At 37.5% G+C, this 20,916-nt stretch overlaps 1 protein-coding gene across 1 annotated transcript in view; it reads right to left on the bottom strand.

The window, feature by feature from the left end:
• The window catches only part of MYBPC3 (myosin binding protein C3), a 60,012-nt gene that overhangs the window by 27,710 nt on the left and 11,386 nt on the right, over window positions 1-20,916 (bottom strand). Inside the window, exons 5-19 of the mRNA XM_063398425.1 lie at window positions 20,634-20,782; window positions 19,591-19,708; window positions 18,183-18,231; window positions 14,901-14,957; window positions 10,230-10,253; window positions 9,318-9,484; window positions 8,409-8,541; window positions 8,172-8,174; window positions 7,630-7,754; window positions 6,931-7,036; window positions 2,765-2,931; window positions 2,216-2,381; window positions 1,197-1,303; window positions 803-832; window positions 507-643 (exon numbers count right to left, since the gene is read on the bottom strand). Coding sequence (XP_063254495.1) covers window positions 507-643; window positions 803-832; window positions 1,197-1,303; window positions 2,216-2,381; window positions 2,765-2,931; window positions 6,931-7,036; window positions 7,630-7,754; window positions 8,172-8,174; window positions 8,409-8,541; window positions 9,318-9,484; window positions 10,230-10,253; window positions 14,901-14,957; window positions 18,183-18,231; window positions 19,591-19,708; window positions 20,634-20,782 — 1,538 coding nt within the window. The remainder of the gene's footprint in view (window positions 1-506; window positions 644-802; window positions 833-1,196; window positions 1,304-2,215; window positions 2,382-2,764; window positions 2,932-6,930; window positions 7,037-7,629; window positions 7,755-8,171; window positions 8,175-8,408; window positions 8,542-9,317; window positions 9,485-10,229; window positions 10,254-14,900; window positions 14,958-18,182; window positions 18,232-19,590; window positions 19,709-20,633; window positions 20,783-20,916) is intronic.

Below are 20,916 nucleotides of genomic sequence, written 5' to 3'. Positions count from 1 at the left end.
GTTCCTCTATTTTTATTATATGAAATTCAGTTTTATGCCACTAATCTGTTAAAATGACATTTTCTTCACAAATTGTAGAATCCTTGATAAAGATTAAAAAAAAGAAGCTGCCACCTCCAGAAAATGTTCTGTCAGGTGAAGGTGATGGGGATGACTCATAATTTATTTATTTTTCTCTGAGGTAGGAAGAGAATAAATGTGTATGATAACCTTCTAGCTGCATGTACATATGTCTACTCATATACAGTCAGCCCCTTCTTTTGGACTGAAAAAACAGGGAACAGTCCATAAAAAGGAACAGTTCAGGATGAATCACAAAACCAGCTATGTCCTAAGCAGCTGCAGTGCAGGCATTTAATTTTTTTTTTCTTGAGGTTTAAAAAACATACAGTTGAAAGGAATATGGAAATACTTGTAAATAACTGTAAACTAAAGTAATATCTGAGAAAGAGAAATAAATTTGCTGTTGTGACTTGCCTCAGACACTGTATCAGGTTGTACATTACCTTGTTTACTTTCTGCCAGATGACAGTGGGTGTTGGATCTCCTGATACAGGAACATCCAATCTCAGTTTATTCCCAGCTACCACAACAATAGTGTCAGGGGATTGGCCCAGACAGTCAAGGTGGATTTTAGGGGGTTCTATAGAAAAGGCAGAGAAAATAAATTTTAAATATAGTTTGAGTAATATGAAAAAATATAAGAATATTCATGCATTAAATTAAAAATGAAAAAAATTGCTGCTGATTTTGCTATTGAAAACATTCTTACTTGCATATAAATAATGACTGCTGTTCTTACCTTCTCTTGGTACAAAATCTATCTTGACCTCTGTGGGAGGAAAGAAAAGAGGAGACGAGGAAGGAGAAATAGATCAGAGAACAGAATTTATATAGCATCTGCACCCACAAAATAATTTTAAAACTGATTGAAACTTCATAAGGCATATTAATCAGCAGATTTATACAAAGGCTTACTCTCCTAACACCCAATGTAAATTTGCTTGCAACAGTTAAAAAATAGGGTCTGTAAACCAGTGTGATAATGGTAATGCAAAATAACAGGGCAAAGCAATGTGCCTACACTGAGATATCAGAGAAGAGATTGGCATTCTCTTTCCTGGTATAACCATGATTAAAGTCACCATTTCATTTATCCCTGTGGAATTCCCATTACAAGGTCTAACAGAACTTACCCAAAAACTGCAGCTTGGCAGAAAGGTTGTAAGCAAATCCTTGTGGAATGAAGGAATAATCAGCCTCGTCCTCTGGTGTTACATCCTCAATTGTCAACTTATGGATTCTGGAAACATGAACAAATATATTCCACTCCCTTACCTTACCTCCCCAGGAGAAACAGGGCTACCTTGAGAGACAAGCTGCAGGCTATAGGATACTAAGAGAAATTATTATTCCTTCTTCCCTTGCCATGACACAAGTCAACAACCACCAGGGCTGTAGACTGTTCTGCTTTCAGTCTTAAAGCCAATCCATATCAGCATGTTGCCTATGAATGGGGTTTTTTTGTCAAGATAGATTGTTTGAAGAGAGGAAGCAGTTTCCTTGCTCTAGCCCAGTCCTTTACCATTGCAAGGGCAGCTGCAATGCTGCTGACTGTTTTCACTTGATCCGATTGTGAAACAGTAACTCTGACTAAACAAAAGTGAGTCTCCATCCCTGTATTATCTTAAGTCCAAAACAGAATACAGAAAAGAGTACCAGGAAGGACTTCACCTAGTATTTAATGCTGAATCTTCTTGGTCTCCATTCCCATTAGTAGCTAGACTGCTAGGAAACTGGAGCACAGAATTACACAATTGTATATGTTAATATAAAAGCCAATTCTTCTGTAGAGTTTACTCACATGTACTGTCTAAACACCACTGTTAGTTTTAAAGTTATCAACAATATGTATTGTAGATTGTTTGAATACCAAAACACCACGTAGTCCATGTAGTAATGAAGACTAAAATTTAGTTTTGCTGATATACTGCTGAAGTCATACATAAAATGCACCAACTTGGAAAGACTGCACACATACCAAAATAAGCCTGCCACTAAACGTTGGTTGCATATGACAAGCTTTTAAACTTCTTACTTTTCAGCTGGAGCCAGGACAAAGTCTCTCTTTGTATTCTTATCCATGTAGATAACAATTCTTATGGATTGCACTGCAATACCTGAGCCTGTAGCTGCTTTCTGAAACAAGACTGACCTGCCAATGTGGGAGATCTTTATCCTTTCATCTGGGATCACCTCCTTTCCGTTTTTCAGCCAGATTCCTTTCACGTTTTCATCAGAGACTTCACACTTGAAGACTGCCTGGTCACGTGCCTTCACTGTCAGGTCTGCAATGCTCTGATAAACTTCCAGCTTTTTCTCTGATATTATGAGAATAATCGATACACACATCAAAAATCAGAATAGCTCTTTAAGAAGATGGTGTGGATTAACTGAGTAGAAAAGGCAAGGGCTGAGCAAGCTGTCTGTGGAAGGAGGAAATATGAAGGGAAATGCACAGCATGCAGGGCTTTAACAGGACAGATAGCTGAGCACCTGTTGTTATCAGAGTATCTGTTATATCCGGCACAGAGGTCTGAGTTCTCCTTGAAGCCTTTATTATCAAACCCCTATGCCCCTTATTGCATCTTCTTTTCCCCTGTCAGGAGGATTATGCAACCACTCTGCACTATCTGGAGAAGGTTACCTTCAGCCTGTTCTCATTTTTCAGCTCCTCTGGTTCTGGGGTATTCCCCGTGCCTACCTTGCACAATCAGTTCGGCCACTGATACCCCACCGTTGGTCTTCACGGTGTAGTGTCCACTGTCCTCCTTGGTTGACTCATTAATGATGAGATACTGTTTTTTCCCATCTTTCTTGAATCGGTATTTAAATGTCTCTTCCCGTGTCAGTTCAACTCCATCCTTTTCCCTGAAATACCAAATAGTGTTGAGTCATTTTTGTTGTGGTTGGAAGAGGAGAGTAGGGGCCAGCTCAATGTTACTAGGGATTGGAAGACACAAGGTGAATCCAATCTTTGTGCCACTTCAAGTTAGCAAAAAGGGCTTGTTGCACAAATGTTAGTGGAACCAGAATGCCTGTATCTTGATCAATAATTTTCCCTAGGTATTTGACTGCTGGTTCAAGAGAATTCACCACAAGTAATTACTTGATTTTTTTCTATTTATATGCTATAGATAAACATGAAAGTATGTTAAATGCTGTAGAAGATAAAGGTTGAAAACACACTTCACCAGCAGAAAATTTACTGTCTTAAAAACAGCCAGAAAGTAAATGGGACTTGATGGGATATTACTTAAAAGTCTTAATTTTCCTGGTTTGAAATATAATTGTAATAAATCCATGATTTATGGGCATCGGCAAAAGGAGAAAATTTTAGGATGGATTCAAATGAATGTGTATTTTGGATTTTGTAACTCTTTCTATTCAAGGATGCCACAGTATACTTAAGACTTTACTAAATTAAGCTTCACCATCCAGCCCAGGAGGAAATTTAATTATTGTAATTTCCAGTCATCATGAAGGGAAATGAGCAGAGAGGACTCATGCTGTTTAATCAAGGTCATACAAAAATACGTAAGGTGTTTTAAGGGTTTCATGTTCCTAATCCTAAATATCATAAACAGGCTACAAGGGAATATTTGTAATTTCTTCCATTTACTAATTTTGTAGCATTACATTTTTCATCATTACTTGAATATATATCTATTATGTTACTTGAATACAGCTGCAGTTTGTAAATGAAAAAGATTTTCTCTTTGATAGTCATGTGGAAAAACAAATAGAAAATATATGTGATTTTAACAGAGTAAAAATATTTTTTCTACTTTTTTTTTGTCATTTCCCATGTTTGTGACTTATTTGTGACCAGTGACTCAGTGACTATTCAGCTTAACAAATGAGCTTGCAGGATAGCAAATTGAAATGCTACTTGGGACTCATTAAAATATGATAACTCTAATTTCTAACTTGATATATGTGAGAAAACTTTCTACCTCTGTCAAAGTCTGCTAAAGTGAACCACAAGATCAAAGCTTTAAGCAGAGACAAGGATGTGACTTCGATGTTCCTGATGCAACTGCATTTCAGAATACCGAGAGGTATTACTCCCTCAGAACTGTTTGCTACAGCAGAGCCCACTGGAGCTTAGAGCTGCTTTAGTGAAGGACTGGCCTCCCTTCCAGGTCACAGAACAGTAAGGGAGGAAGCAGAGGATGCCTTTCACAACCACTTGAAACACAGCTCTTAGTATTGTTGTCAGATAATGTTTCCTTTTCTTTCCTCTTCATTCTTCTTCAGACGGAGTCTGAGACAACATGTAAGACGATCTCCTAAGGCTGGTGCTGTGGTTCAGGCAAGTTAGTTCTGGAATAAGAGCTACAATGCAATACAGAAACCTTTGCTGAATTGCTGAAAATGGACTGTAATCCCAAAGTTCAGCATGCTGCTGTCACTAAATGCAAAGCCAAGCACACACACCGTGGCTAGACTTTTGGAGCTGAACTTTTAAATTTCTTTTTCCATGGTCTGTTTTGATACGTGGCTCATGAAAAATACCTGAATGTTATATTCACCCACTGGTAAGAAAGAGTTCTCTTGAAATCTTGACTAAATAATGAAAATGCTCTTTTTGTAATGATTAGTGTCTTTAACCTCTAGGAAGGGAATATTGCCTTTAACTTGTGTTTGTTTTACTGACTAGCACATTGCTGATCCTGGGGATGAGCAGAGAGTTTGCAGAGGGGTATAGTGACAAATAGAGACTGTAAACCTTGAAAAATAGTTCCCAGATATCATTTGGCTTAAAATAATACACTGCTGCTGTGAAAAGCAGAAAACCTCTTTAAGGTAGTATTACAGGCCTGCCTTTGGCAACTGGAACAACAGTAGAAGTAGTTTTAGTAGAAGTTTCTCTACTAAAGTAGAAAGATCTGTTGATATTAAAGTGTAAGTGAAGCATTATACAGAATCAGAAGTGTTGGTTTACAGAACACTTGGTCATTAGTCCAGCCTCACATTTGAAGCAGAACTAGTGCAGTAATAGGTGGGTCAGTTGTGGTTTAGTATTTCCAAGTCCTGAATATCTGCAAGATCAAATATCTGTCCTCAACTTCACCACTCAATGCCTCTTTGTCTGGAAATGCTTTCCTGTTTCCCATTTGGATTCTAAGGATTAATTGGTTAATGTCTTCTGACATGTCATTTATGTAGGTACTATGTGATAATTCGGACACACAGATTTGTTGCTATAAATATACACTGCCATGGTTTGTTTTGATTTGGAGCTGATAAGATGGTACATCCAGCATTCAGAGGTGGAAAAAATAGATCAAAAATTATATCAAACTACTACAACTATGTATTTTATTACATCTTTTTCTTCAAGAATTATATTATTTCCAAGATCATCTGAAGTTTTGAAAAAACCTGTACTGCAAGAGTTGTAATGATGTGAAACCTTTCTTGGTGATCAAGAGAACATTCTTTTCTGATTTCTCAGAGGAGACCCACACAATGAATTCTTTTAGCCCTAGTCTGATGGCCATGCCTCACCCTTATGTCTGTCTTGTGCAAATCACATAATTGCCTTTGCTCATGTGCTTCTGGTTTTATGTCCTGGGTTTGAAGAGTGCAAGAGCTGTAACAGGTGCTCTGAGTTAGCACCTGTTACTTGGCTTAAACTGGTGAGCATTTCCCTAATGAGCCATAAAACTGGAGCTCTTTCTCCACACTGTTTCAAGTTTTCCCTGGACACTTCTCTCCGCTGTCCAAAATGTTCCCTTTCGCTGCCAAAGAGCATTGACAGAGTCTCACATAACAAAACCAGTAAAATACAGTGTGAATGTCTAACTGCTCAGTTTTCCATTGGCATGATTTGATGAGTTTCTCTGACCGCTTGCTGCATTTCAGACTGAGACAGCTGCTGGTTTGCCCTTGTCACATCAAATGCCCATCCCACAGATAACAGCTCTGCGAGATGTCTGGGAGTTGTTCAAAGGCACGGGATCAAAGTGTGGCAGCTGCACGGTGTTCTGAGAGGGACAGATCTGCTTGTCCCCGTCTCTTGTGACCAGGCATCTATAGGCAGTTCCTGAACAATAGAATATGTGTCCCCATGCTTGTGGCTTTAACAATGTAATGCACACCCTGTACTAGCTCTTGGACTCCATCTAAATTCTCAGTTCCTTCCTTTGGGACAGCAGATCATTAGCTGGCACTTTCCAGGAATGTAATGGGCATTGTGGGAATGCTTGATAACCATGTGCCTGAAGCTGTTAACAAGCACAAGGGAATTTCATCTGCTGGAGAAATGAAGTGAGAATGGTGCGTGTGAGACAGGGCATATGAGCCCTGCTCGTCATGCCTGCCCAAGCAGCGTGCACCTTCCAGCTTCTGCTCAGCAGCAGTGCCTGAGAAAACAGGCTCCTGTTTGTCATCCTTATCTGTCTCACTGCATATGGACAATGACCAGCTTTGCAGGACTGCTACAGCAGATCTGTTCATTGTGTCTCAAGAGACACTTTTTACCTAGGAAAAAATACTTTAGAAATCCAAACACCTCTCTGCAGTTGAGAAGACCAAAAGATTTCAAAAAGTACAGCAGACTCGTCACAATATGGATCTGATTAGTCTGGGCAATACTTAGACATTGCTGAAATGTAAACACTGAGCAAGAAATTCTAGAGACACTATAAAATATCTGTGCTTAATTGGGGTTTTTGTGTCATATTTTTGCTTTTCAGTTCCTCCTCAGTGCTTGACATATAGGAGGAGGGACAATCTTTTCATGAGAACAATTATGTAGGATGCGTTCTCCCTTTTTACTCCACTCCTCCTGGTATGTCCCATGGAGGAAGATGGTTTCATCTTGGTTTGGTTTACTTTGGGTTTTTTCTTCTATTCCCTCACCATTTCACAGTAGCTCCTTCCTCAGATACTTCACACTCGAACTCCACTCTCTCTCCAACCATCACCATCTGGTCCTCCAGTGGGTGAGTGATCAGGATTGGAGGTTCTGGAAATAAAGAGAATTTTATTAAAACATTATTCAGAAAGGATGGAGACCAGAGGTAGATTTCACCATTCTCTACTTCACAGGAAGAGTTCCTGGACAGATAAACAGTGATGATCTCTGTCTTAGAACCTAAAATTTTTTATGCCGGATCACCTTATCAGAATTTTCAAATTAGATTTTCCTTTAATAGGAATAAGAATATAGGATTAAACAGTTTTCATACATATTCTACATTTCTGAAACAGGAGGCAGTACTTTTCTGTACTATTTGATCTGCTTGTAGAGCTTGGGGCACATGTTTGTCTTGAGTGGAATCAAATTTTTAAAGTAAGTTTCTAGTCCCATTGTTGAGATATAAATAACTTTCCAAACGAGAATTAATCAGAATATCATTGTGCTGCTTTCCTGGTTGCTGTTAGGCAAAATTTTCCTCTGTTTAACAGTAAGAAAAATATCTACTTCAATAGATCTCAGAATTTGTTAATATGTTTAAGAATTTCCTTCCCTGTAAGATAAATCTGAGAGTATAGAGGATGACAGTAATTCAAGGCCAAAAGTTAGGGGAGATCTTTCCTTTTGCTACCATTGCTCACCTTTTACAAATAATTCTGTGAAGCTCTTCTCATCCCCTACCACACATTCATATGCTGCATCGTCGGCCAGAGAGCAGTGGTTTATGGTCAGTATTCTCTTATTCCCAACTGCCTCAAAAATATATCTGAAAAGAGAATCTAAATGTAATTATCAGGGAAAAACTCTTCTGAACCCAGTCATTGTCTTCTCCTGTCTGGAAGAGAAAAAGATTCCTACTCTTTTTCTGACATCAGTGGTAAGATTTGTAAGGGCTCAAGCCCAGTAGGCCTGTCCTAGTGCAGTGAACAGCAGCAGTGTTTGAAAAACTAGCACAGGAAATGATGGGGAATCTTCCTCCAAGTGGGAGATGTACAAACTCCTGTGAAAGGCATTGGAGGCTGTTCTGAGATCGAGCATGACTACCATTAAAAATGGCTTCAGCACAAAATCACTGGAAATTGGTTTTACAAACAAGTTATGCTGACATATATCCCAGATCAGAGAAAATACAGCTGAACCCTGGATATACACATAAAGAGCAGAATATAATCTCAGGACTTACTTGCTAAGTTGGTAGATGGAAGCATCCAGTCCCACATGTGGATATATAGAACAGAGGGAAGAAAAAGGAAAAAGTTATGACAACAGCCAACTGACCCTGAGTCATAGCACTACATAGATTCTTTCTCAGCTCCTATTTCTCCCTGTTTATTCCTTTCTTTTTAAGAAAAGCTAGTTTTTTCACTTTGTCCAAGCTGTAGCTCATTCCTTTTTTGGATTTCTCATATTTCGAGTTTACCTGCCGCTCACTTGGATCTCCTGTCCATTCTTCAGCCATTTCACATCAGCATCTGGATTGGCAACTTCAACCATTAATTTAATCTTTTGTCCCTTGTCTACTTGGTAAGCTGGATCCAGTTTCTTCAGGAATGCTGTGATGAAAAATGATTAAAAAAGAAAACCTTATCATTTCTATAGTTGTTTTTTTCATTCTGGGTCATGAAACAAATCTTTATTCTCTTTGATGTTGTTTACTATCAGCTTAAACGTTCCCCAATTTCTGCATCCCTGTTTGAATTTTTACCCTTTCTGTCTGTTCTTCATCCTGTGTCATTTTTCCTTAAAGTAGGATGACAAGCATGTGTATAAACCAAAATAAGCAAAGTAGAATATTCTAAATAAAATGTGAATATGTACTTCAACACATCCTAAATAGAGTTACGTCTGCCCATGTAGGGAAATTATACTCAGTCTTCTCAGTACTGTTGAATGACTGTTTGCCTTGTTTGTTTCAGACTTTTTAAAAAGTCAGTTATAATTAAGCAACTAATACTTCACAGGACAATAAAAGGCTCAAGAATTCCAAATGTATCATACCAATGAAAATTAAATTCTTTAAATATATCACTGTTGCCTGACATACTGACTAGTTTGGGTGGAGGGCAAGTAGGGGTTGTTGTTTTATGTTCAGGGAAATATAGGGGCCAAGCTTGTGGAACTGATAAAGAGAGCATGTTCAGTATATCCTGAGTTTCAGAGCAAGGAATGTCAGAGGATTGGGCATAGCTGCAATCTTTGGTAATCAGTGTTTCCTCTGTAAAGGCTGGGTAACAACTGCAACAGGAAATTACTGTTTCTCATGGGTTTGTATCTCGCTGTTGTAAAGAAGGTATGAACACTGTGTTTGGAAGAAATGCATCTCACCAACCTGTGCTTTTTTTCTCTTCCTTCTTTATGCGTTTGAGGCGTTTCAGCATCCCACGCAGATCTGTGATACCATACTGGAAAGCAATTTTCTCGTATTCCGTAGGAGGAGCTTTCCTCAGGATATCCCAGACATCAACATCAGATTGTGATTCAGATTTTCCTTCACCTCTGCAGAAAGGGATTAGAGTCTCTGAGTACTACTATAGGAGTATTTAAAAAAATCTATAGGGTTTACATCTTGCCTTGATGAAGCCATTTCTTAAAAAAGGAATTTATCAGTCTAACTTCTTACTATATTATCATTATGTAAAATAATGAAATAAACCCAGTCACTAGTTTTAATTTTATTGATATATATAGTGATTAAAATTGAATTCTGTCCTGAAGGGTTTATTTCTAACAACTAAAACTCTAATACACTTTAACTTCTTTAATGGTAGATAATGGAAACATAAGGAAACTTATTTTCTTGTTGTGGTCAATGCACAAAACATGGAACATGGCAAAGAAGGAACTGAATTCATATGCTGGCAACAACCTTAGAAAAAATGCACTTGGTTTATGTAAATAAGAGACATATCCTTTTCTACTCAAGACATTTTTTATCTTCACTAAAAAGAGTCACAGATTACTAAGAGTTTTATCATCTGTTGTGAAGAAAATTGTTGTCTATAGTAATTCTATAAAACATAAAGACACTGGTGAGTAGTGGCAAACAAGACAGTATTTACAATGATGTACTTATTCTATATTTTAACCGAAGAACTAGTGATTATGGAAGAATTAATATTTGGTTTAGTAAAACTAAGGGAAAATTTGATTGTCTGGCTTTGGGAGAGGCGTTCTTTTTTATCTGCTGTCATATTTTTGTTTGAAAGATCATAAGTAGAACAAGAAATCAACATAACCTTACCGGTTTGAGGGGCGCAGGAAGCTGCTGTACTCAACGACGCAGAGAACCATTTGGAAAAACGTGCAGCATCCCAGTGGGCAAGAAAAAGGGTATCAGGTGTTAATGCAAAAGAGCCATGAATGTCATCTTCGCCCTTAGCAGAACATGCCTGTGCTTCAGTAGCAGGGAGATGAAAGAACTCATGCAAATGCTCTGAAATCAGCTTAAGGGAAATGCGGATCCATGTTGAAATCAAACTCACTCCCACGCTTTGCACAGTTCCACTGTGGGATTTATATGACAAGTGCAAGCACTTCTGTTTATTCCTACTTATGGCTGATCACCTTCCAGGAAAATTAATAACTCTGCCCTACTATCAAGGTGTTTTTGCCTGTCATAGTTTGCATTTTGGTAAATAGAGAAAAGATGGAGAAAGTAACATTTTACTAAAAAATTCTGAGGAGAAAGAACTTCCTGTGGCTGTTGTTTCAGATTTTCACCAGGACCAAGCAGATTCCAGTGCAGCAGAACACACCCTTATAATGAAGTCATGTTCAGTGGTGCACCCCAACAGGAAGATAAGTTATGCAGCAAGTGATGCAGAGAAAAGTGGAGTGTTATTGGGTGTATTTACATTTTTGGCAGGAAAATAACAGTCCAATTAGTCTGTGAGCAATATTACTTAACAGTACTACTGTAGTCAGCCCAGACAGCAGATATAACCAAACATTTCTGGTACTCCTTTTATTGCCAAGAAAAAGCTTGCTTATAACGTGTTGATTAAAATGCTGCAGTCCAAGCTTGGAATTTCCAGCACCTTGTAGCTCTTGAACAGAAAGGAAGCAAGAGGAGAGGATTTCAGCCCAGTGAGATTGAGCTGAAATATGGTATGCAATATCTCATATCTTCCAAGTGCTTTATCACTCGCTAAGCCCAAAGCCCTCACTAGCACTCACTGAACTGATTGGAGGAGCTGAAGTTTGAGTGCCTATGATAAGAGCAGCAGACTGGGTATTTGCTTTGCCATAACACTGCATCAACGTCACCCACAAATTTCACCAGGGTTCCTCTTCTATATACCTGTCATTCAGTTTGGGGCTGCTGCAAATAGATTTTAGTTTTGCTTAGCACGAGACAGGCAAGCTGGAGCTTTGCCAATAGAGCAAGATCTTTTTAACAGCTCTTGGGCTTGTTGCCCTGACCATATCAGGGAGTGACTTTCAAATATTTCCAAATACACATAAATTTAAAAATAAAAATCAGTATAAAATACTAAGTACTGTATAAAACTAAGGGATATAATATTTCTAAGATGTGTTTAATTCTTTGTGCTAGTACAGTCAAACTTCTGTGGAAAAACTGTATCTTAAAAAAATATAAGATCATAGAAACTTAAGAGATTCAAATATTATGATCTTCCTTAAGACACTGCATAAATATTGGTAGTTTCACTGTCTATTTGCATACTTATAGGCTTGTCTCTATATTCACATTCTGTATCTGAAAATTTGCGGGTCGGACTATTCGTAGAGGTTAAAAAATGTTTTATGTGAGTTATTTTTAAGTACATAATGAGAAAAATCTTCCAGTTTTAAAGTTCCACAGTCTAATATCTCTCAGTATTGAGAAGACCTCTTTAGTTTTTGCTTTAGCTTTTCCATTACTCAGTATCAGTCCACTGTTTCATCTGACAATACTGTTCTGGTGTATGCAATATAAGTAATTAAAATGTAAGAAGGAATATAGTCTCTTCCTTGGAAATACTACTTTTTTAAATTAAAAGAAAAGACTTTGGAGTTTCACGCAAAATGGGACTGAAAGCTAGAGGTTGTAATTTCTGTTTAACTGAGTTCTGAAAATGAAATGGAAAAAAAATGTTTGCCTTTGAGCAAAGTTTTCCCCATCCCTGTACTCCATTTCATTTGTTAAAACATTCTCTTTGATCCCAGAAAGACCCAGAGTTTGCAGAGAGAAGCTGTACTCCTCCACGACCAAGAGGAACTAAGCAGTGTATGAAAAATAATAGAGCACTGGGGCTCATGAGGTTTCTCCCACTCCTCTGTTCTTCTCCCTGATGCTGGGGATCCTTATTCACAGAGATCACCTCATAGGTTAGCTATGCACTTGAGGCCATCAAGATGCAGCTCAGTGAACCTGCTGTAAATGGAATATGCAGCTGATATGTTTTAAACATATGTGGAGGGGTTAAAAATAGTTTTGTACATCCCAGAAATGGTTCCTTCCTATCCAGTTACTGTCAACTGATTGGACCCTGTCAGCTGTCACCTCCTTCAAGGTCTCTGCTCACTGTCCCATTTAATAGTCCTGTGACAGCTGTTCCCTTCCTCTTCCCAATGACCTCTCCTTGGCCCATGACATCTGTATGTCAACACCAGTTAATTAAATTACAGTGATAGGAGATACAGTGTTAAATGAAGCTCTTTATTATAGTGGGCCTATTTATTATACAATGATCATTACCTGTGATCGAGGGACTCCTGTAAAATGGTGTAATAAAGCAGAAATGGTAAGAGAATAATTCTCAATTCTGTTTGAATCTGCATAGCTCTTGAGAGTTCCCCAGCATGAGATCCCTTTTCCTGTTCTATTTTAATGAAGAATTCTTTAATTACATTATGAGATTTTATGCCTGTTTGTTCTCATTAATATAAGTGGTCTTCAATCTGAGGTGTGCAAAGCCTGAAGAGTCCACAAATTACTTCTGAAGTGGCTGTGAAAAACAACTAGGAGCAGTGAATTTATGTTCTTAAATTCACTAGGCAGAGATTTTTAAGTGAAAACATGGCAGAAACACTTAAAATGCAGTGAAATTTATAAGCTTCTTTTAATAAATTACATTTCGAGCCTAAAAAATAATGAATAGTTAAATCAATAAATTTAATATTTCTGTAAATACTGAAGATATTTACTCCTTTTTTTGAGTTTGATCACTACTCAAAACTAATTATGAGAACAAAAGGGAAAGGCATGAGGAGAGGGGCTCATGGTACTCAGCACCTCATTCTAGATGGAGATTTTATGAAATTATGCAAATATTTTCATGCCTGTTTTCATTTATTTAAATTTTTATAAATAAGATAAGTGATTGCTTTATGCCTTATGTCTTCTGTGGAAACTAGAGTCTGTTTGAAACAATTTGGGTTCATGCTGAAACAAGAAATTTATATATCGGTGTCAGCTACAGAAAGTTTGATAGGTTTTCTGGAAGTTTGAACATTTATCTCACCTGTCTGTCCCCCTGCAGTGTTCTGCCTTTGGTGTTACTGCAAAGCCAGGACTCACCTACAGACAGGTGCCCTGCAGAGAGTGTGACACAGGGGTTTGTGCAGCACATGGCCTTGTTGGCCCCACTGAAGCTGGGGTGAGTTAACCTGAGGCCACTGTGGCTTTAGTGCCGTCTAGACAAAGTTACTGCATCCATCTGCATGATCCTGTACCCCCTGTGAGGATAAAACACTTTTTATAAACAGTGATCCTGCTACCTGAGCAGCAACAGAACACAGGTTCACAACAACACTCATCCAAGGAGTTGATTGTGAAAATTTAAACTAAGAAAATTTAGATCTGCAAAACATGAATCCAAGTGACAAGTTTTTATAGGAGTTTCAGGTGCTGGAAAGACAGAGTGAGTGGCCAGGGTCAGTGAGCAGAAAGAAGCAAGCAAAACTTTGTCACCCACTTGACAGGCAACAATAATCTGCAAATGTTTTTTCTGATTCTAAATACTATGACGACAGGAAAGCAAAGCAGCAGGTTATGGAGAAAATCTGGATATTCGAGAAAATTTTAGAGCTGGTTATATGAAAGAAAGTTATGGTAAAAACCAAAGGACATTCAGATACATTGATTGTATCAAACTGTCTTAACTTTAACCTTAAAACTGTTTAAAAGAACTTCTGTCTCAGAAATTAGCAGTCAATAATTTTCTTTCACACTATGCAATTTTTGTCATGTTCTATATGTAAAGAAGACAAAGATGCATGCATTATTTGAAATGAAATGGTTCTTATATTCAGTCTGACCCATGCATTTATAATACAATTAAATAGAAAGCTTACTCTCTGTTGGCAACAGTGGAATCCAAAACATTCATATTAAGAGTTGGTAAAAAGAGAAGAGCATAAGTAAACAGGTTATGAAAACAGGTACATCAAGGAAAGATGAGAATTAGAGAAGAAATTACAGCAAAAAAAGTGAAACTAAAAGTAACAGAAAAAAATAAGAATTACAATTGGAAGAGTAAAAATATCTGTCATATTTATGCAACATATACTATCTATATAACAGCTAATATATAGTTGAACTGTGTAATATTAACATTTAGGTATCTAATAAAAAAGTTTGTCTTTCCAGCTGTCTGGTTCTTGATTCCCCCTCTTGCCCTCATGAAAAGGGCTGATGGAAACATGTAATTACCTGAGTCCTGGCCTTTTCTATCTTGGGAAAGATTTTTTTTTCATTTTTTTTCTCTCCTGTATAAACCTAGCAGAAATGCAGCAAATGCTGTGCATTTCAGGAAGCAGCCATAATTACCTGTCATGCTTTTTCCATTTAGAACTCTTTAGGAAAACAAGGATTCTGAGTTGATGAAACTTTCACTTATTCCAGTTCTGGTGCTTCAGAGTTGTTCAACAGAAGCCTTTTTCTCTAAGTCTATGGATTTTTACTCACCTTTTTTTCAGTAGGGAGCTGAAATTAAACTCTGCCCCGTCATCATGTCCCTCAGTACTGTGTAGTAATAGAAAGCCATCATTAGTTTCAGAAGGAAATGGGAATAGCTTGTGAGACTATAACATTGTATAGAGGACATATTTTTCTAGGGGAGTAGTAGATGGGTTTATAATGAATTGGAATGTGCATTGACATGCAAGGTGACTAAAGTAGGCTCTGTGTTCATATTCATTTGCATATAGGTTTTAAAAATATATGTTAAGTAATTGTATCTTTTCTGTGCTGATTGTCCATGAAGCTGTACAGGGTATTAATTTGGTCATCATATTAATTTGGAATGTATTCATTATCACACAGGTGTTGCAGAAACTTCCCTCTTTCCTCTATCATTCAGGAGTATGGATATTGTTTACAGTTGGGGCAGTATTTAATCAAGACTTTTGTGGAATGCCTCACAATCTAAAATCACTGTTTTTACCCCTAGTATGATCCCAGTTGTAATTGCTCCTTGAGGCTCTTTGTGATACTGGAATTCATTACACTGAAAAAAAAAGTGTCACATCATTGGTGACTAGGAGAGTTGAAAGAGGAATTCTGTGATCTGGCTTTCAGCCTGACAGAGGCTCAATGTGCATTTGTTAAACAAGCATCATGACAATGCTGTGATGAGTTGGTCTGTGAAAACAAAAAGCACCAGGCAAAAGTTTTTTGATGGATAGTTTTGGCTTTTACATATGGTGAACTCAGATGGAATGCACAATATTATTTTTAGTATTAGGAATCCAGTGGGTTTTAGGTGTACTTCTGAGCATTTGTAATACTGACCTATTCTGAAAACAGCATAAATTCACTACAATCACTGCTTTAGATGTAATTCCTAAAAAAAGTCATCTTTGCATTCAGACAGGGTTTAAAGCCCAAAGGTATTTTCTTCATCTCAGGCATCATCAATGGCCAGCTGCTCTTAACATCTCTGTTGTCTTGAGTGCAAGAATCTGGTGATTCCAGCTCACAGCATTCATATTCTTCCAGAAGCAACACCTTACATATAATTATTGTTTTATAAGCAGAATTATTTCTTTCCAGTTGTACTGGTGGTAGTTGTAGACCATGGTGTAGACCATGGTTGTGGACCTCTGTCAACACACAGTCCTAATTGCTTCAGAAAAACTCGTCTTTCTATAGAATTTAAATCACAGTGTTGGGAAAATTCAGTACTGCAGGAACAAGAATTTTTAGAAGTAAGAAAACAGCTTCAACAGAAAAATGACAGGCATTTTAGCAGTACTGTTAAAAAAATTAAACAGAAACAAGTGCCAAGCTTCTTGTGCTGCTGACAATATAAGGTTAAATAACAATTTAGAGTCTGTGTAATTTGAAATAAGTTGTGAGAAGAGATCTTTTTTTCAAGAAAATGTTGATTTACATCTTTGATTACTTTCAGAATAGTACAGTACTGGAAAAGATAGTTTCGTGGGTATAAAGCTCAAACAGAGAAGTGTGTTTTTGGCCCTGCTTTCACTTTTAAAATTTCATTAAACTTACATGTTTGCAGGCATAAAATGTACATAAAAATAACGATTATAATTTCAAATTTGAAAAGTATTTCCTGTCATTAGATATTCAGTAAATCAGGTCTACAGCTGGGAGAATGACTATTCACCTTATTGGTTCACAAGTGGTAGTTAAAATTTCAGGAAAGACCAGCAATCAAGCTTTAGCTTCTTTGAAGAATAAGATCCTAATAATTACTTTAACATGCATATGGTTAAGTCTAATCTCAGAACTCCTGCTTTTTTGCTATAGTAGAAAACATTAGAAGCAAAAGGCACAGAGTGAAAAATTCAATGATAAGATGATAAGGAGTGTGCCAGGAAACAACAGATTTTCATTTGTGTTGGTACATTTCTGTGAGCAACAGCACTTTTAGTCAAAATGTGCTCTGTAGAGAGGAAAACATGTAAAACAGAGAGGGCAGACATGCATGTAATTTAAAGTTACTTTTTTTCTTCTGACAAGGGTGAGAAGACGTCACCTGCCAAACACATGCGTTCTCTGTAGATGAATCTGCCTCTCACTGAACTGCCAAGCTACTCTTTTTTTATTTTTAATAATCTGTTATTATCTATGCTTTTATACGCTTATGTTTTATCTTTTAGATTTTTCTTCATTTGTCTTACATTACTTTTATTTATATGTATTAGTCTCATTAATTATAATGAGATTACGCATTATAAACAGTGATTTATTTGGAATTAAGGCTGCAGCTTGATTCTGTGGGCTTGTTTTTTTTTTTCTTTTCCTAAGCAGAGAGAGACAGTTCATTGTAAGGCTTAAATTTGTCTGCTGGCACAGTCAGTGGCTACCTGAGAAAGGCTGAAGTCATCCGTCTCCCCCCTCCTGCTAGGCTCCTGAGTGAGGGTACCAGAGACAAAGCTTCAGATTTAAACAGTTCAGTTCAAAATCTGCTTCATTCTTACAGGACAAACTGACAACCTGAACAGCCTGAAGCTGCTCACGCTGCACTCCCTTCAGACTGATTCAGAATTCTTTTAATTGTGCTAGCAAGAAGAGAAACTCTTGAAGCCTCTTTTCACTGCAGTGAAATAACACAATGCAGTCATGCATGGAGTGTCCACTATTTTACAGCGAGGCTGGTCAGCTACCTACAGATGGACTTAACTGCAGACAAATTCTGCTAGCCTTGTTTAATTCTTTGTGATAAATGTTAGAAGAATTCTCATATAAAAATAGGACTTATAGAGAAATACTCAAAGAGTTGCCACAGATGATTTGTGCTGTATAGAGAAATAGGTGTAGGAATAGTCTTGATCTAGTAACTTTTTGAAAATACATAAAAAACTAAAATAGAATCTTTATTATTACACAAAGAAAAAAGAGAGCACATATTAATAATTGTTAAAATTTAAAAAAACAAATCCATCCAATTTGGTGACTCTTACTACCAAAGGGGAACACTATTCCCTTAAGAGTTACATCAGTTCAGAAGGTGTTAAAGATGGGGGGAGATTGGCCTTTTCAACACCAGTCTCTATTATCTAAGACCATGTGTACCTGAGTTTTCACACAGACACTCACAATGTCCTTGTCTTCGTTCAACTAATGTAGGTATAGAACATGACAACAGATACAATCAAAACGCTTGCAGGAATGTTATCAGGAATGTTATTGCTGCTTATGGAGCTCACACCAAACTCCACCCTGCTGGTTCCACACGGATGTGTAACCTGCTCCAGACAGGTTTCTGCTGTGCATACTCACGTGCGGCGGAAGGCAGCTCGAATGTCCAAGTCTCCACTTGCAGGTGCTTCTGATGTGACAAAAAGTAATGAAGAAGAATGGGAGAGCAAGTCAACAAAACGCAAAAATGTGCTGCTATTTCTAAAGTTTTCCTTTGCAGACATTTTTAGAAATAAATTCTTGTCTTGTAAATTGTGATTAATTGCATATTGAAAGATTGATGCATTCTCTTTAAACTTGTAGCCTTCACTAATTAACTTTCAAGATATCCTGTGCTCTTTTTAGATAATTTATTTCTGTCTCATGTTTCATAATAACCTGGAGCCTGATGGAGTGTCTTATCTCTTGCTCTTCAATTCTCCTGCTGCAAAATTTTAATTTCAATAGTGTCTTCACAGAGTATTTAAACCCTAATGAGAATATGACTGGACATCAACTGAATACTATTATTAATAATAAATTATAATCTATCCTCTGACAGCAGAGGTAAATTTCTGGAACTATGTAGAGAGGTACAGAAACTTAATTGCGGGTGTTGTATAGAGGGAATTTTATGGCACTATTGGTATAAATTGGTGTGCTGGTGGGAGAAAAACTGTTCTCAGTTGCTGCTCCTAACTCTCATGAGTCCCAGCTTGTAAAACTCCAAAAATTAACAGATCAGGTAATTTAATAAACTTTTGTCTTTATGTTAGGCAAACTGGTAGCTGGACACAAGTTAATGTTGCAGCCCCTTCAACAGAATTGCTGAAACAGGAAAGGGTCCAAACATTCAGCTCTTTCAGACAATCCATGCTTATACTGTTTTACTTAAACTTTTCCACACTTGAGGCAAATTGATGTTAAAATGCACTTCCTTTTCAATTTTTATAAACTTTTCAGTATAGCACTTATGAGGGTGGCACCATGCATTAGGTAGAGTCATCTGCTCTTAAAGCAATTTTATCTCACAAGGTCCTTCTGTATGAGTTGAATTTATTTATATAGGAAGGAAAAAGGAATTGACAATAGTGTCATATGTCTAAATCTTTTTTTTCCAAATATCCATTTTTAGTACTGAACCTTTGCCAAAATAAGAATGAACTTATCTTCTATTCTAGTGGAATTACACATCATGAAAGAATGAATCTGAAACCAGAATAAAGCCAGAGAAAAGGTGGGCAGTTTTGCATTTTTGCCTGTGCTTTTTTAAAGAGCATCACAGTTCTGACTTGAGTGATGACCAAGAGGTGCTTCTTCTAATGCTCTCAATCCCATCTCCTCTGTGGGCTCCTCTAGGTGTACCTCTAGGTCTTCAGGTCTATACTTCAGCTTTGTGCTTGTCTAGTAACCATTACCTAGCAGGAAGAATTGTTGGTGGACAGGAAAAAAAAAATACAGGGGCAGGAAGATTAAAAAAAAATATATAGATGGGAGGAATTCACCTTACCATTGACTGTCAGGTTGAAATTAGAGCTATCAAACTTGTCCTTGGTAGACACCTCACATCTGTACCCTCCTGCAAAAGTCATGTTTGCTTCTATGATTTCCATTTGAAAGGTGTACACCTAGACCAGGGACCAATGATACAATAATTGAGTTAGAAAATGAAATTGTGAAACACGGAGAGGGAATACATGGAGAGAAATAGACAAGGGATGAACTATGTCTTTGTGTCCTTTTAGAACTAAGAACCTCCTGAGTGTGCAACTCATTACTGTAACAAAAAATTACCTATAATCCCCAATTCAGTAGAAACAGCTGAGGAGTGCTGGCAGTACAGGTATTCCTGAGGATACACAGCAAACTATGCTGGGACATACACTAATTTCATGTGCACTGGAAACCAGGATAAAGCTTTCATTAGGCAGTTTTAGCCTCTCCCCAGAACGTTCAGAACATGCCACATTCACATTCAGTGAAAGGAGTGGCTACTGTGAGCAAGTCTGTCCAGTTCCATCCAGGAGAGGGTGGTAGTGGCTCATGTACCACAGAGGATGCAAAGTCGTGGTACAGACTTGTGTTCCTGCTCGTGCACCTTTGGACATGTTTGTGGTAAAAAATGGGTCTTACTCAGCTGCTTAAAGCATTCTAGCTAATCCAAGAGGGCAAAAATTTCCAGCACTAACAGCAGAATGATTGCTCTATTAAGACCAAGATAGAGTATGCTTAAATAGCTGACTGATTATAGTTTTCTCTTAAATATAGCAAGCTTCTTGAGAGGAAGATGAAAGGAATCCTGCAGTAGACAGTGCAAAACCATTCCCCTAGTCCTCTAAAAGTTTTATCATTTCATAGATAAAGTATTCAAGAGTCCATATGTAGAGGTTGTCTCTTATCTGTGTGGTCCAAATACAGACTTGTATGGATAAATAAAGCCTTGTGTGTTGCTTTGTGTACCTTAACACCAAACCATTCCTATTTTAGTTTATATTTTCCTCAGATTAAAGGTCAGTACCTAGAAGACTGAGAACCCTATTCTGCCAATTGTACCTTGGTATTTCGATCATAATTGTCATGTAGCTGGAGGTGTTTCCCCACTTTGCTTCCCAGGTCCATCCACTTTCCTTTGAACCATTTCACTGATGGCTTCTTCAGCAGGCTCTCACCTGCAACTTTGGCAGTGAATGTGATGTTTCCACCTTGTAGGAGAAGTAGATTAAAGTAAGATTATGAATAATGTTTATCTGTTATATCACTGTTGTCACCCTGTAGTTGGAGAGCCAATAGTCAAGCACCAGGTAGTTTACAAACCTCATTTGATTAACGTTTTGCA

This window comes from Prinia subflava, chromosome 5 (genome assembly GCF_021018805.1).
Source record: "Prinia subflava isolate CZ2003 ecotype Zambia chromosome 5, Cam_Psub_1.2, whole genome shotgun sequence".
NCBI lineage: Eukaryota > Metazoa > Chordata > Aves > Passeriformes > Cisticolidae > Prinia > Prinia subflava.
The sequence above is the reverse complement of the archived record's forward strand: the minus strand, read 5'-3'. Positions and strand labels throughout refer to the sequence as shown.